This window comes from Tupaia chinensis, unplaced genomic scaffold, assembly GCF_000334495.1.
Source record: "Tupaia chinensis unplaced genomic scaffold, TupChi_1.0 Scaffold000288_2, whole genome shotgun sequence".
NCBI lineage: Eukaryota > Metazoa > Chordata > Mammalia > Scandentia > Tupaiidae > Tupaia > Tupaia belangeri.
Window position 1 is genome coordinate 4900121 of NW_006159773.1, and position 17270 is coordinate 4917390.

Below are 17270 nucleotides of genomic sequence, written 5' to 3' on the forward strand. Positions count from 1 at the left end.
ACTCCAGATAAAGTAGATAACCTTAGTAGTCCTGTAACTAATAAAGAAATTAAATTCATAATGAAAAAATTCTTGAAAAACTAAATCTTCAGGCCCAGATGGTTTCATGGAGAACTATCAAATTAACACCAGTTTTATCTCTACTAGAAAGCAGAAAAAAAGGAACATTTTCCATTTTTTTGAGACCAGTAGGTAAAAATAGTAGAAAGAGGGCCAATTGGCGGCATGGTGGTTAAGGTGGCTGGATTTGGAGAGACATGCTGGGGGCATATCTCAAGAAGAGGCAGAGGTGGGAGAGAAGGGATTGTTATGTGACCATCCGTCAGGGGAATGCATTCTCACTTCCCTGTTCTCTGTCTCCATCTCTGTTCAGGCAGAGCACACACCTCTGGGAGGAAAATAGTACAAACAAAGAAAACTACAGACCAATGTTATCAAGTTAGATGAAGAAGTTCTTTTAAAATGTTTAAGTAATCATACCCAACAATGTATAAAAGAATCATATAACAGACAACGTAAGTTTATTTAATATATTTAAGGCTGATTTATTATTTGAAAATCAATTCATGTAATTCAACATATCATTGGGATAAGGAAGAAAACTTGTATAATACCAACTGATGCAAAAAATCATTTGACAGAATTCAACACCCATTCATGTTAAAAACGAATAATACATTGAGAGGAGAATTTCTTCAACCTCATAAAAACATCTCCAAAAGATCTATAGCTTATATATCATATTTTATGATGAGAAACGCAGTGTTTTTCCTCTAAGATTAGAGATAAGGCAAGGATATCCACTCCTATTGAACAAAATACTGGAAATCTACCATTGCACTAAGGCAATAAAAAAGAAAGAAAAGGCATGCAGACTGTGATGAGAGAAATAAAACATTTTATTTGGAGATGATGTAATTAGTAGATGCCTTGGAAACTCAGAACTAGTGAGTGAGTTCAGTAAGGTCATAGAACAGAAGATTCGTACACACTGTCCCCTCTTATCTACAGGGGATATGTTCCAAGACCCTGGAGTATGCCTAAAACCATGGGTGGTACCAGACTCTACACCTGTATATATATATCTATGATAGAGTTTAATTTGTAAGTTAGGCACAGTCAGAAATTCGACAATAACCTTTAAAAAAAAGTAGAGCCAATGGGGCCAACAGGTGGTGAGGTGGTTAAGGTGCTAGATTCCTGCATGGCCGACTGCTATTCAAGGCTCAAACCTAGTGACTTGAAACTCACATTGGGTGAGTGTGCATGCGTGGGCTAAATCCTGAGAGGAGAATGGAGGAGAAGGGAAAAAATTGAAAATGTGGTTGAATTTCAGACTAACAAAGGGGAAAACAGACTATATTTCAACCAAAAAAGAGAAAAGTGAACGCAATCTTGGCAGAATAAGTATACACTTGATAAAAACAAGATAGGAGAGATTTTTTCCTCAAGAAATGAGAATTTATCGCATAGCTGTGGTGGTGAAGATATTCAAGTGATAGCCTAAGATTGACAGATTAATGAAACAGGATATAAATTCTGCACATAGGCCTAGATTTATATGATCACATGGTTTATCATGAAGGTAACCCTAAAACTAAAGACTATGGTTTTAAATGAATGCTGCTAAGATCACTGGAAATGTATATGAATAAAAATTAAATAACACATCATCCATGTTTAAAAATTGACTTTATATTCTTAAATGTGCAAGGCAAAAAACAGTGAAACTTTAGAAAATAATATAGCATAATATCTGCTTGACCTCAGGTTAGGAGATTTTAAAATACAGGACACAAAAGAATAAAGCATAGAATAAAGAATTGGTAAATTTGGCACCATTAAAATGAAAAAATATCAGGGCTGGCAGGTGGCATGGTAGTTAAAGGCACTGGACTCCCACATGGCCGACCATGGTTCACGTCCTGGGCCTGGTGGCTTGCTTGCTTGCTTGTTTGCTCCTTCTCTCTCTCATCAAGATGGAAAAATAATGATAATAAATAAATAATTCTTAAAAATGTTTTTTCATCAAAAGAAGTTATTAAATAGGCAAGAAGGCAACACACAAATCTTATATCTAAAATACACAAGAAAATACTTCAACAAATTATTATGAGAAGAATGACATTTCAGTAGAAAAGAATGGCAAAGAGATTTGGACAGGTGTTTCCCAAACAGAAGATATGCAAAAGACCATTGGACACATGCAAAGATGTTAACTTGCACTGCAAATTATGATATGCAAATTAAAATCAAATTATTAACATGTTAGTAAGAATGTGGTACAATGGGAATGCTGGCGGAAGGTAATCATAACTACATTATAAAACTATTTATTATATTATAAACTTAGAGAAATGTTGTTACTTGGAATCTCCCTGCTAGGGATATATCTGACAGAAATGTATGCACACAAGACTGATCATAGCAGCACTGTTCATAACTACCAAAACAACGGAAATACTCAAATGCCTTTAAGAGTAGATAAATAAATAGTGTCGTGTTCATAAAGTGGAAAACTAAGCAACAGACCAGTAGGTAGTATGGTGTTTGAAGTGGCTGGATCCCACATGACTGACTTCATGGTTTGAGTCCCAGAGTGTTGGCTTGAAAAACATGTGTGGCATGGTGTGCATGCATGCACAAAATCTCAAGAGGAGAATGGAGGAGAGGAGATTGCCGTGTGGCTATCCCCTTGTGGGGGGTACTTTCTCACTTCTTCCCTCTTTTTCTTTCTCTCTCTCTCCTTCTCCAGTGAGCACCTGCGCTCTATAGCAAAATTAGAGCCACAAGGAAAATTAAACAGCAATGAAAATGAAGGGACTACAGCTATGTCTAATAACATGGATAAATCTTACAAATGTAAGGATCAGCAAAAGAAGCAAAACTTAAATAATGGGTACCATATGTGCCTGCTATTTTAGCTTCCTCAGTAGGCAAAAGTGAACTAGAATTTTCTTACCAGACGCTGGCATTGAGCTCCTAATATCTTGGAATTTCCTCAGTAATAAGGCTTCTTTTATTCTGATAGGATGATTTTACCTGGCCTCTAGATAGCTTCAGGCCAAGGGCTGGTTGGCAGCAAGCCCAAACTGTGCTTTAGAAGCTGGGAAATTTAAGCCCCATCACTCACTCTTAGGAGTGAGGTGCTGGAGATTGAATTAGTCACCAATGGCCAGTGATTCAGTCAATCATGCCCTCATGATGAAACTTCCGTAAAAACACTTATAGCAGGTTCAGTGAATTTTTGAGTTGTTGAACATGTTCATATGCTGGGAGGGTTGTATGCTGCAGCTTCACAGGAACAGAAGCTCCTAGACTTGGGACCCCCCCCCTCCCCCTCTGACCTCACCCTGTGTATTCATCTGGCTAAACATTTATATACTTTTTAATAAAACAGTAATATAAAGTGAAGTTTTCTGGAGTTCCATGAGCTGTTCTAGCAAATTATTAAGGGTGTTGTGCAAACCCCTTATCAGGCACAGCCCTTATTTATAGCCAGCTGTTTTGAACTATGGGTGCCTGGCACTTGTGATTGGCAACTGAAGTGGGGACAGCCTTGTGAGACTGACGGCATCCTTTAATTTATGGGATCTGACACTAACTTTAGGCAGACAGCAGCAGAAATGCTTTGTCCAGAGAATTGGTCATTGGTGTTGGAAAACAGCTTCAGGGGGTTCTTAGGTGGTTAATGTATAATGGAAAACCAAAAAGGTGACTATCATAAGGTTTGGAAAGTGGCTGACTTTAGCAAAGTAGTCATTTGATTGGAACAGGATACTTAGTAGCTTAAAAATATAATCATACTGGGACCAGAAGATGGTGTATTGGTTATGTCGCTGGACTCCTATTTAGTCAACTGTGGTTTGAGTGCCAGATCTGGTGACTTAAAACTCATGCCAGGTGTGTGTGTGTGTGTGTGTGTACATGCACCCCCGGTGGTGATTTCTCACTCTCTCTCTCTCTGGCAAATGCACGTGCCCCATGGCGAAAATTTCTGTTAAAAAATGTGATCATACAATTGCTTGGAATTGATTAGTCTCTTGGGGAATGACTTTTAAGCCAACTTGACCAATTGTTTATTTATCTTGAGAAATATAACATCTAGAGAGACCAAACAGCTCTCTGTCCTATGCATTCTTATAGGTAACTATTAATTAATGGGAAATCACATTGCTATGAATATAGTCCACATCCTGCACGTGGTGTGTTAGATGCATTTTCTCTACTCCTTACAACAAACTGAAGGACAAGGTAGCTATTTGGCCTACTCACTTTAAGGATGAAAGACCTGAGACGGTATCAGAGAGCCAAGTAACTACCTTAAATTTATAGGCCAGTGATGGAGCCAAGATGTAAATCCAGGCCAGCCAAACATGGAAATCTGAATCCTCCAGATAAACTGCACTGTCTTTCCCAATTTTCCTTGAGGAGCCAGGGAATCAGAGTAAAGAATTACTACGTGGTAGTGTTCACCTACGATGGTCCAATGTATCTATCACCAGTGTAAAGCTATATGTTCTTGCCACAGAGACAGAAATACGTAGATCATTCATTCCAAATGGAAGTGCTGAATATGCACCTTGAAATTCTCTCATCACATTGTCATGCGAGCAACCTATTTTAGTTACACGTTCTTTGTAAATGAAAAAAAGCTAAAATAATTTTTACTCAACTGAAAGAGATCTTTCTTCATATGGTGACTTCTAAATACATCTGCTGTTTCCATCATGGATTCGTTTAGCAAATTTCTTTGAATTTTGAACAGATTCATTATTTCCATGAAGTATCACAGAGGTGTTTTCAGGTAAGCCTTTGGAAAACCCTACCTAACACCAAGGAAATTGACAGACTACCACATTAAACAGTTTGATTTCCTAATTGAAAATATTTTGATATTATATGCTAGTATTTCTGGGAACTTTGATGTTTGCCTGGAAATTTAACTACAGGCTTATACTGTTTTAGGAAGACTGTCTCAAAGTGCATAGTAAATACTAAATAATTTAATCTGAGATGACATCTCTGTATTAGAGGAAAGATTAATAGGCATAAGACAAAATATTGTACTATTTGTCCTCATGTGGTAGTTATGCTGGTTAAATTTATTATTCACTGTATTATTAGAAGTGGAAAGAATTCAGAGTCTATGATTCAGCTTTAGAAATTGAATGATTCCTTTTTAGCTGTGTTATTTTCATTATTCTTAATCTTCATTATAAAGCAACTTACTTTATTTTGAAATTTTCCTTCCTTTATCTCTGGACCATATTCCATTAGTATACAACAAAGATGTTCTCTATTACAAATAAATGCCATAAACCTTGTTTTATTTAAACCATATTTAATAAGGTCTAAGAGCCTTACAAAGCAGGGATTCAAATTTTCTTATTCCCAAGGCTGTGTAGTTGTGAATGGGTGTGTGGCTTTGACTGTTTGTATTGGTGGGTTCTTTGGGGAGGGCCAAGTGACGTGAAATAAACAAGGAATTAACAAATACCTTTGTAAAGAAGCTAGAGAGGCCTTCAAACAACACATGGGAAATGTATATTATGAATAAAATCTATGCATGGATTTAAAAATTATTTTGTAACAAAATAAAATCATATATTCATTCCATTTTTCCTTGAACTTTTTGAAGTACCTGACTGGCTTTTGTATCTGTACGCAATTCTTTATAGTGAATGATTAATCTTTGTAAAATACACTTCTGCCTGTTGAATTCAATAAAGAATTAATATTTATAATCATTACTATTTGCAGTGTCTTCTTGCTGTTGAGTTCAACTTCCCAATGAAATCTTAGTTTAGAATGGGAATGAGAAGTGGCATGAGGGCAGGCCTGGGCATGTGTTGTGTGGAGGAAGGTTGAATTACTAGAGGATGGGTTGAGTTCTCTGAATGGTGTAGAAGGGTTAACAGGAAAACCTAATGCCCAGGGGCCAGAAGGTGGTGTGGTGGTTAAAGCTCTGGACTCCCATGTGGCCAACTATGGTTCAAGTCCTGGACCTGGCAGCTTTCTTTCGCACTTTCCCTCTCTCTCTCTGGTCAAGTTAAAAACTAATACTAATAAATAAAATTAAATAAATAATTCTTTAAAAAACAATAATTTAAAACAACTTGTGCCTGCCCCTTTTCAATGTGAACACCTAGATACTTCACTAGAACCTGTTTCTTGCCAAAGGTAAAACTAATCACAAAACTTAGAGCATAAAGAGGCAGGGAAAGAAGTTCCCCTCCCCCACCCATTCTACAGCCATGCAGAATAAAATGGAGTGAGAAAAAAGACAAGCATGGGTTATGGTGCAGGTAGAAGCCAACTAGGATTCAGTTCACTGGGACTGGTGACATCATTTAAACATAGGACTGCTTCAGAATAAAAGATGTTTTTGAAGACAATTGAATATCAGGTGCATATTCTCTTACTTATTCATTGACAGTTCAATGCCATTACCTGCCTATTTATGAATACAGTTGGGTGATGATGGTGAGAAGGGTTAGATGTTTAAAAGGTTATTTATTTATTTATTTTTGAGAGGTTTTTACTATAGGGCTCTGCGCTCACCAGAAAGACAGAGAGACAGAAAGCGAGAAATCATCCCCCAGGGGGAATGGCCACGCCGCAATCCCTTCTCCTCAGTTCTCCTCTCAGGATCTTGGGCACGCACGCACATGCGCCTGGCATGAGTTTAAGCCACTGAGTCCAGGACGCGAACCACGGTTGACTGCATGGGAGTTCAGTGACATAGCCATTATGCTAACTGCTGGTCCCTTTAAAAGGTTATTGTCTCAAATGCAGATTTTTAATAGAGACCTAATTAAAAATGGTAAATTACAGCATATGTAAATTTAGAAAGAATTAGTTCAGTCATCAAATCTCAATGCCGGTTGTGAACTAAAGTAATATTCTATAGATGATAAAGTACCATATACTGTTAATAATTAGGATAATTATAGGTTCTAGGACCAGCAAGTGTTGTGGTGGTTAAGGTGCTGGGTTCCTACATGACCAACCTCTGTTTGAGTCCTGGACCTAGAGGCTTGAAAATCATATTGGGTGTGTATGCATGTGTGCCCAAAATCCCAGGAGAAGAATGGAGAAAGGATTGTGGAGTAACCATTCCCCCAGGGTGTGATTTCTCGTGTTTCCTCTCATTGTCTCTCTTCAGGGATTGCATAGACCCTATGGCAAAAATATTAAAAAAAAATAGGTTGCAAATAAAAAAACATATTGGGTTGATACTACTTCCATTATTAATAGAGCACAATAACCTACATATAGATAGATATAGATAGATAAATAGATAGATAGATAGAGAGATAATAGATAGATAGGTAGGTAGGTTGATTGATTGATTGATTTAACCAAAAAAGGCATATAACAAGAAATTCCTGAGATTTATAGAAACAGTTTTAACTTTGTTTTCTGATAACATTCTCCTAGAATAAAGTACATAAAAATGGTATTGGGGCCAGGAATGGGAATGGTAGTTAAGAGGCTGGATCCCATTTGGCTGACTGTGTGGTTCAAGTCTGGACCTGGTAGCTTGAAAAATGCGCCAGATATATTTGAATTGGTACCAGTAATATAATTATAATTAACAACAAAGAAAACATATCAATACACGTACAATACATGTGTTTATTGACTTTCTTTTTTTCTGATTTTAATACTAATAAAAGTTCTGGGACCAGCGTAATGGCTATGTCGCTGAACTCCCATGTAGTTGACTGCGGTTCAAGTCCTGGACCTGGTGGCTTAAAATCACGCCAGGTGCGTGTGCGTGCGTGCCCAAGATCCAAGATCCTGAGAGGAGAATGAGGGAGAAGAGATTGTGATGTGGCCTTCCCCCCGGGGGGTGATTTCTTGTTTTCTGTCTCTCTGTCTCTCTCTGTCTCTCTCTGAGCACATGCGCCCTATAGCAAAAAACCTCTCATAACAAACAAACAAAAACTAATAAAAATTCTCAAAATCAGAAAAAAAAGAAAGCCAATTTACACATGCACTGTGCATATGTAACATCACTAATGTACATAGACAAAAATGGCAGTAACAATAGCGATAATATGTATAAATACATATACTATGCAAGGTAAATGCATAAATGTATAAAAAATAGTAAACATTAAAATGTTAGCTAACTTTTTTTTTTAGGTTATAGTATTAAGTGAGGAAAACAGAAGCCACTGTGTATTTGGATCATGATAGAGCTTACGGCAAATGAGCTTGCATGATGATGGAGAGTTAGGTTGGGGTACAGAGGCCTAGGAAATGCTGCTAAAGTTTGGTCAGAGGAGCTGACCTTGAAGATCTTGCCTAGGGAACCAGCAGTTAGTAATGGCTATGTTGCTGGACTCCCACACAGTTGACCGCGGTTCGCGTCCTGGACCCAGTGGCTTAAAACTCACGCCAGGCACATGTGCATGCGTGCCCAAGATCCCGAGAGGAGAATGGAGAAGGGATTGCAGCATGACCATCCCCCCTGGGGCGGGATTTCTCTCTTTCTGTCTCTCTGTCTCTCTGTCTGTCTGGCGAGCGCACGTGCCCTATAGCAAAAACCTCTCCAAAAAAAAAAAAAAGATCTTGCCTAGAAGCATAGAAGTAGGTGGTTCTAAACACTTGCCTGGGAGCTGCTACAATTCTCTAGGCCCTTTTGTAGAACTCCCACAGAGATCCTAGTCTACAGAGGTTTTCTAGACTTGCTGGGGAGCTTCTTGTGACTCACTTACCTGCTTGCATCGTCTGCGTCAAGTCTGAGAATAATTTCTTGAGCTTCTTTCTCCTTTCCTAGTCGCCTACAAATGCCTCTCTCTGGGAAGCTCTGACCCAGATCAGATGAAGGAGATTCTGAGAATTGTTCTAGCCTTAGGAGGAAGTATTAAGCAATCTGTCACAGTCAGCTACATATATCTTGGACATTTTATGAACGCTTTGCCATCGTTATCTTGTTTAATCTCCATGGTAACACTGTGCTGTAGGTACTATTATTGTTCACATTCAGCAGATGCAGTATTGAATGTTCAAGTGATTAAGTGCCTTGCCCAATCCATCTGGCCCAGCTACAGTGGCACAGACTGTAGGGCAGTGCCATGTGATACTGGAGCCACAAGGAGGGCACTGGTTTGGACCCCAGTTTGACTCGACACTGCTTGGTGTGCCTATGTGTACTAGTTATCTTGGCTAGCTAGAAGGCTGGGGAATATTGCATTGTGGTGAGACCCCGTCAGGGGTGCCTTTCTCTTTCTCAAGAAAGAAATAAAATAAAACTTTTAAAAAAGTGTTTATCCAATTTAAAAACCTAAGCTTCTAATCACTGCATCTTCTACCATTACTGTTATTGATATTAGTAAGTGTGAATTAAATCTTTGTTGGTGATAACTGCTAATATATTTTGTTTGGAACTTGAATGCTCTACTTATAACTAGCCTGGGAGTGTGAACAGGATTACATTAAAATTAATGCTTGTATTTTATCAAGACTCCCCAAGTCTTTAGCCTAAAATATCCACCAATGTTTTATTCCAGGGCAGGAGTGCTATTACCACTTACATTGTTTTTTCAATTTATGAGTGCTCACAGCCAAAACCTCCCAGGGATTTACAACTCTTGCATTCATGGTAAGGATCATACATGAGCCTTCTGCCCCTCCCAGGACCTACGGTTCCTTAATGGCATTCAACCTTTGTATGTGAGACGGGTTTACTGCTATAGAATACTTTTTTCCTCTTGGTGAATTATCTGTGAAACCCTCTGTAATTAGATTTCTATGTCCAACTTGACATTCTTGTTGCACATCTTTTTTACCTCTTCAAACCTGTCAGCCCCTCAGTTCTATCTTTATGTCTCTAAATCTTAATGGTGGAAAGAAAACCTTTTTTTAAAAAAAAATTTTATTGCCATTATCATCATTGCAAAACTAAGGATTTAAAGTTTTATGTCTGGGAAAGGGGTTTCTGTGAACTTCAAGTCCTCAGATCATTCAGGTCCTAATGCCATTGGATAGATACATGGATTAAGTGAGAGGCAGGATAATTCCTCTTGTAAATACAGTTTTCTGAAATTGGATACTTGCCCAACCAAGAAATATAGCCTATGGCAAGCATTAACTATATATTTTCATTTTGTTTGTGACTGAATTTGTCCTTTGTCTTTAATCTCATATATAATGGAATATAGACAATCTGAAACTAGCTATTATACTAATCATATTTGAAAAATGTAACAGGAATTACTTGGTTTATTATGACTGGATGATCCATCTTCTAAAGAGAATATAAGATCATCTAGTTTATTTGAAGAAAAAAATGCCCAGAAACTTTCCATCTAATTTAAAAAGTGAAATTTAAAAAAAGAAGAGAAAAAGCACATGAGAGTTTCTGAGGTTTTAAGATAGAAATTGCTCTGGCTTTAAAGCTCTGTTATCTGACCTAATTCTGCTCTATCTGAGTACCCAGACCTTCTGTGACAAGAGTAATCTAGTTGGTCCTTCTATTTATTATCCTTTCCATTTTCTAGTAGCCTTTGTAACGTGCAGTGAGTTCAAATAAGATATAATACATCTGTTCTATAGAAGCAAAATCTGAAACAGTTTAAATTGCATTCCACTGATGTATAATTGAAGTTTAATTGAGCCTCACATTGCTTTTCATTTACCATTACAAACGTACAGGAAAGGCCTCTTTAGTCTTAGCTACAAAAGGCATATTTTTACATAGTATAAATAAGATCTGCTTGCCTACCTGCTTTTCAGAATATAAAAAAGTATCACATTTGTCTGATAAATATCTTCTATGGCAGTGTATTTATAGTAGAAATCCTTTGCTCTTTTTAGTCCTAACTGTTCAATCTGCACATTTTTTAGATACTCTGAATTTTTTATTCATGTTTCTAAGACCAACTTGGAATCTTTTCATCTATAAAATCCATTTAATCTCTACTCAGATGAATCTGTGTGTTCTAGACTGTTATAAATGCAAAGGAATATTCTTGAAATAATTACGACAGCAATTTCTTACATGTGAGGGCAGAAAATTATAGTTTGCCATGCCAGAAAATCTATATATACTTTAATTGTTGTCCTTTGGTATAATAAATGACTAATTTTTAAACTTTTAATTACTAATATCTACCTGTGGTCAATAAACCAAGTACCCATTCATTCACTCAATAGGTATTTATCAGTAACCACTATAAGCTAAGTAGAATTCTATATCTGAGGGAGAAAGTAGAGATCAAACCATGCATGTCCTTGCTCTTAGTTCCTTAGTAGGAGAGACGGAGAGACAGGCAATAAGCAGGTGAGAAAATATTAAATGAAGAGATTCTAGAGAGTACTAAATACTGAGAAGAAAACAAATAATGAACACTTATGAGAATTGAGAGAGGGTAAACCTCTCTAAGAAGGTATCATGAGAGACTGAATGATGTCAAGCAAGCTATCTGACCATCTATGAGAAGAGCATTCAACGTAGAGGGAGTAGGCCACCAGTGGAAAAATAAGACAATGGGATGGGAATTTCTGGTAGTCCTTCTATTGCCACTCTTACTATCTGATTTTCAGGTTTACACACTAGAACCACTGCTTCTCACAGAATATGAACTTTAATGGACAATGACAGACTTTAATTCCAGGATAAAACCAACAAGATAAAATGTGACATTATTAATACAAAATGGTGCATGTAAATTTACAAACCCAATGATATCGATGTGGCTTGACAACTGTTCATATTCTAACCATCTGGAGATTCTAATTGACTACAAGTTGGAGATTGCTCTTGGCTGCTTTTGACTAGAAAAACCAATCTGTACATATTTCCCTTGGGCAGGTTTCTACTTAATTTAGGGTATCATTAGAGCTGCTCAAAAATGAAACAGTCTTAGGCTGGCCTGGTGGCTTAGTGGTTAAGGGATCCAGATCCTATCTGGCCCACCACGTGGTTCAAATCTTGGCCCTAGTAACTTGAAAAACACGCTGGGCACATATGAATGGGTGCCTCAAATTCTGACAGTTTGAAGAATGGAGTAGAAAGGATTGTGGCATGAATATGCCTCACGGGGGAGGGCTTTCTACCTCTTCCTTTCTCTGTCTCTCTGGTAATACATAGACCCTCTGGCAAAACAAACAAAAACAGTCTTCTTTGTAGATGGAAAACTCTGCATTGCATAACTCTTTTTTTTTTTTAAGAAAATAAGAATAAATAAATACTCTACAGGACCTTTTGCAAAAGTAAACTATTATATTATTTGGAGACCAGGTTTTTTTGTTTTGTTTTGTTCTAAGGTTTTTGCCATAAAGTGTATGTACTCACAAGAGAAAGAGAAAAAGAGAGAGACAGTGAGAGGGAAAATGAGTGGGGATGGCCATGCCACAGTCTGTTCTCCTCCATTCTCTTCTTATGATTTTGGGCATGTGCACATATGCATGTGGTGTGATTTTCAGGCCACCAGGTCTAGGACTCAAACTTTGGTCAGCTATGTGGGATTCCAGCACCTTAACCACCACACCACCTGCTGGCCTCAATTTGAAGACTAGTTTTAAGACACTTTATGGATTTTGTGAGTCTGTGACTTTTTTTTTCAATACCCCCATTTTTTTTTTTGATTTTGGAATATTTGTATATGATTAGCAAGGAAAAGTGATGTTGGTATATCAATCATATGGTGAAGTTTAGCAAACGATTAGTGTGTAATGAAATCCTCTAAATAGTTATCTGAAGTGTAAAAATTTTAGACCATAATTTATAAAATAGAGTACCAGCAGATGGTATAATGGTTACATCATTGGACTCCCACATGGCCAACTACAGTTCGAGCCATTGATGAGAAGGGATTGCGGCATAGCTATCTCCTTTGGGGAGGGAGGAGAGCCCATGTGCCCTATATCAAAGATATCTCTTAAAAAAAAAAAAGAATTTAGATTCAACTTCTTTTATGTTTTTGGCTGAGCATAATAATAAAAATCAATATATTTTGGTTTTGCTATGCATTAATTGTGTAGCATCAGCAATTTACCTCTCTGCACTTTAGTTTCCTCAAGATGAGGACAATAACTTGTCACTGCCTGAAAAGATTGTTATGAAGATTAAATTAGTTGCTACAAATAAATAAGTTAAAGCAGCCCCTGATAGTAGTAAATGCTAAGGAAGTGTTTGCTGCTATTGTTGCTGAGATTATTAGATGTAAATGTGTGCTCTCTTCTGCCTTCAGGAGTTAATGACCAAGTTAATAACTGAGAGGCCTGACCAGCCAATCCCATTTCTCATCGACCATCTTCAGTCTAAACAAGGAAACCGTGGGCAACTTCAAAGAACTTTGTCTGGATCTGCAGCTCTCTGGGCAGAAAGTGAAACATCAGGTAAATTTTAAAACATATTTTTGTCATGGATTTTGAATACAACTAAAAAAAAATTTACAAAAGCCTTTCTGATTATAAGATAAATCTTGAAGGACAACTACCTAGAGTTTTCATGTATTCATTTATGGCTTTACCCAGATACTAAAATTTGTCGTAAAATATTCATGAATTTAATATATTGTAATATATTATGCTTCAAAATACAAAATCAGTGTATTCTATTTTAAAAGAACGAAGACTCAGATCATGAAAAGATTTCATTCTGTATGAATTCAAACTAATTATCCTAACATTATTTCTTTTGTGAATAATTTAAATTAAAAGCTTATAGCTTATCTGTGTAGAAAGATAAGAAATAGATTTCTACAAAGTTACTTTTCTCACCCAAAGTGATGATTATTCTGTTTCTCTTGGCCCCAATTTTGTCATGAGTAGTAAGTTCAACCTTAGGAACATTCACTCATTTTGAACATCAGGAAATCAACCTCCCAAGTCTCTAATGGCCTCTTCCGAGAAAACACTGCTGAGATCATTGGATAGACTTGTGTTTGATCTTTGATTATAATATGTGTGGCCCACAATTTTTCTTATGTACATGCTGGTCTGTTGGTTTGACATTTGCTTTAAGACACAAATCCGCTCATGCCTGTTGCTTGAGTAGCCAACTCCTTGCCTGATTGCCATGGGAATCTGACAGACTAGATTCAAAATGTTTTCTTAGATGACACCATCACCTCTTAGTGCTCTATGGGATCCTGTGAAAAGATGTTGGTCTTCTTTGACTTTATTTTCATATAAGGGGGTCTTTGAAAAGTTCATGAAATATGCATGTTGTGAAAAAGCTATGCATGGATTTCAAAATTTCCTTCACTAAAATAAACTTGTACTTAATTTCCTTTTTCTTTTCTTTTTCTTTCTGTCTTTTTAAAGTTTTTCCATAGAGCATGTGTGCTTGCTGGAGAGAAACTGAGAAAGACAGTGAGGGAAAATGAGAAGTCATCCCCCGGGGGATGACCACACTGCAGTCCCTTCTGCATTCTCCTCCTGGAATTTTGGGCACTCACACATGCACGTACATGTGCCTGGTGTGGTTTTTCAAGTGGCTGGGTCCAGGACATGAGCCATGGTTGGCCATGTGGGAGTCCAGTGCCATAACCACTACACCACCTGCTGGCCCCCTTAATTTTATTTTGCTATGAACTTTTTGAAGTTCCCTCATGTTAGTGCTTCCATTAAGATCATGACTCAAAGCCTAGAGAAACTAGTGTATCCCCTGAAAAATGTAGACTTCTCTTCTAACAAAATAAAAGTTATCTGCATCATACAAGAGACAAGAATATGAGCTTTTGGCATGCAGAAGAAGGAAATCTTGTTTTCTGTTGGCCTCACTCTTCTTGGATTTAGATTCTAAGTAGTGTGGGTCTATAGGCATGGGCCTTGATTTGCTGATGCTATGATACTCACCATGTGAAGGCATGTCAGTGGGCCTCTAAGAACCTATTGTCCGGGACCAGCAGTTGATAAAATGACTCTGTCGCTGGACTCCCTTGTAGTACTGTGGTTCAAGTTCCGGTCCCAGTGGCTTAAACTCACACCGTGCATGTGTGCGTGTGTGACCAAGATCCTGAGAGGAGAATGGAGGAGAAGGGATTGTGGTGTGGCCATCCCTCTTGGGGGGTGATTTCTCACTTTCTGTCTCTCTGTCGCTCTCTGTCTTTCTGGTGAGCACACGTACCCTATAGCAAAAACCTCTCCAAAGGAAAAAAATAAAAGAATGAATGTACTGACCTTTGTGGGAGGCCATATTTTATAAACTAGATCTTGAAAGACAAGAGAGTATTAAACTATGCATTTTTATTCACACATTTAGTGTCACAGAAATTGTGTATTAAAAGTCTGTGCATAGCTTATCTGAGTCTTGTGTTTATTTGCACAAAACTGCAAGCTAGGTGTTGGCTGGGTTGTCTTCTCATCAGGAGGCTGGACTAGGAAGGAGTCTGCTTCTGAGCTGATTTGAGTTGGCAGCAGAATTAGTTTCCTGCAGCTGTCTGAGTGAGGTCCTTGATCTCTTGCCGGCTTTCAGCCAGAGTTGCTTGCCACTCTTAGTGCAGCTTAGATTCCTTGCCACATGGCTCTCTCACATGGTAACAGCTTCCTTCTTTGAAGCCACCAAGGGAATTTGGTCATTCAGGTCTGCTCTGATGGAGTCTAATATAATATATGATCACATTATTGACATCCATCACATTTGCCTTAGTCTTTTTGTTTGAAGCAAGTCAAACCTGTCTGTACTCAAGGGGAAGGGATACTATAGAGCATAACCACAGAGGACAGAGACCATGGTCAGGAATTAGGCTATTCCAACAGTTATTTTAGGATTTGGAATAGCACAAGCACTTAATGACTGGTTGCTTGGAGAGAGTGAAGGAGGGGCGGAGGTTACTGTAACCCCCAGTTTAGTTACTAGGTAATGTTATAAATGCTCACTTAATAAGGCAAGGTGAAAACACAGGGATACATTTATGTAGAAAAATATAAGTTTAATTTCTGTTGATGAATTTTAGTATTTTATGGGGCATCTGAGTAAATAATTCCAGTAGGCAGTTGTATGTGAGTCTAACACTCTGAGGATGGAGTCAAGGCACAAGTGCAGATGTGGCATCCAAACCATATAAGTCACTTATAGAATATGGAATGGACTGGGAGAAGGCAAGTGTGAGATTATAGTGAATTCCTAAATTTGCTCTACTTATTAAGAGTTGAGCTGTTTGCTGAAGGTAAGAGGGTTGGAGATCAGGGGAGATTAAAGGGGAGAATAAAGATGCAAGTTACAAAAACTTACCAAAGGAAAGAAAGAAAGAGTTGGAAAAAGGAAAAACAAAAAACCAAAAAAACAAAAAAACAAGACCAAGACATGTATAGTGATTGAATGTATAAAAATATTGAAAAATAGATTAAAAAATGATTAACATGAAATAGAATAAAATAAATGAATAAAACTAATTAAAACAATTTAATAAAAAAAAACAATTTAAAAAACTGTCAAGCAGTTTTAGGGCCTAACTAAAGTTGAAACATGACTTAATTATTATTAATGATTAATTATCAGACACAGAAAAAAGTTTGTGATTTTTCTCCAGCAGTACCCAGTGCAGAGAAATAGTTTAAGGGACAGATTGAGAATTGTGGTAGTGCTACTGTGGCAAGGGTGGAGGGTGGAAGGACAGTTTTGCATAGGAGTTGAGAATGGACATTTGTGACAGTCTGTGCAGGCAATCAGGCACGTGTTCTGTAGGGGTGGTAGAGAGCAAGTGCCAGAGGAGGTGTAGACATGAAAGGCTCATCAGAGAGCTAGAACACGCAGGTCAACGCAGTGGAACACTGAGCACGGAGAAGGGTATGAGTTGTGCTGAGAGCCTGTGACATGTGAAATCAGATCTTGGAGGTAGAATGATTTCACGTGATGAGGAGATCCTGTGGGTGGCCTTAGTTTGAGTGTCTGAAGCTTCAGGGAAGAGAAGTCAAGAAGGGCCAGGAAGTGTGAGACTTAACGCTGTTTGTCTAAGGATAAAGAGATTATCAGAATTTTGTCCAAATGGCTGAAAGGACAAGAGAGAGTGTGGCAATGTCTTAAGGAGGGCTGTGGGAGTAGCCAGAGGCAGAAGGATGGAGTAATGAAGAGGGACGAGCAGATGGCATAATGGTTACGTCGCTGGACTCCCATGTAGTCAACTATGGTCCAAGTCCCAGCCCTGGTGGCTTAATACTCACACCGGTGTGGGTGCATGTGTGCCCAAGATCCCAAGAGGGGAATGGAAGAGAAGGGATTGCGGTGTGGCCATCCCCAGAGGAGGGGTGAGTGATTTCTTGCTTTCTGTCTCTCTGTCTCTCTGGCAAGCACATGCATCCTATAG

General features: G+C 38.0%; 1 protein-coding gene across 1 annotated transcript in view; it reads left to right on the plus strand.

Annotated features, from left to right (window-relative positions):
* Nucleotides 1-17270, plus strand: part of CUNH8orf34 (chromosome unknown C8orf34 homolog) — a 526010-nt gene that overhangs the window by 81954 nt on the left and 426786 nt on the right. Inside the window, exon 2 of the mRNA XM_006150466.2 lies at nucleotides 13209-13356. Coding sequence (XP_006150528.1) covers nucleotides 13209-13356 — 148 coding nt within the window. The remainder of the gene's footprint in view (nucleotides 1-13208; nucleotides 13357-17270) is intronic.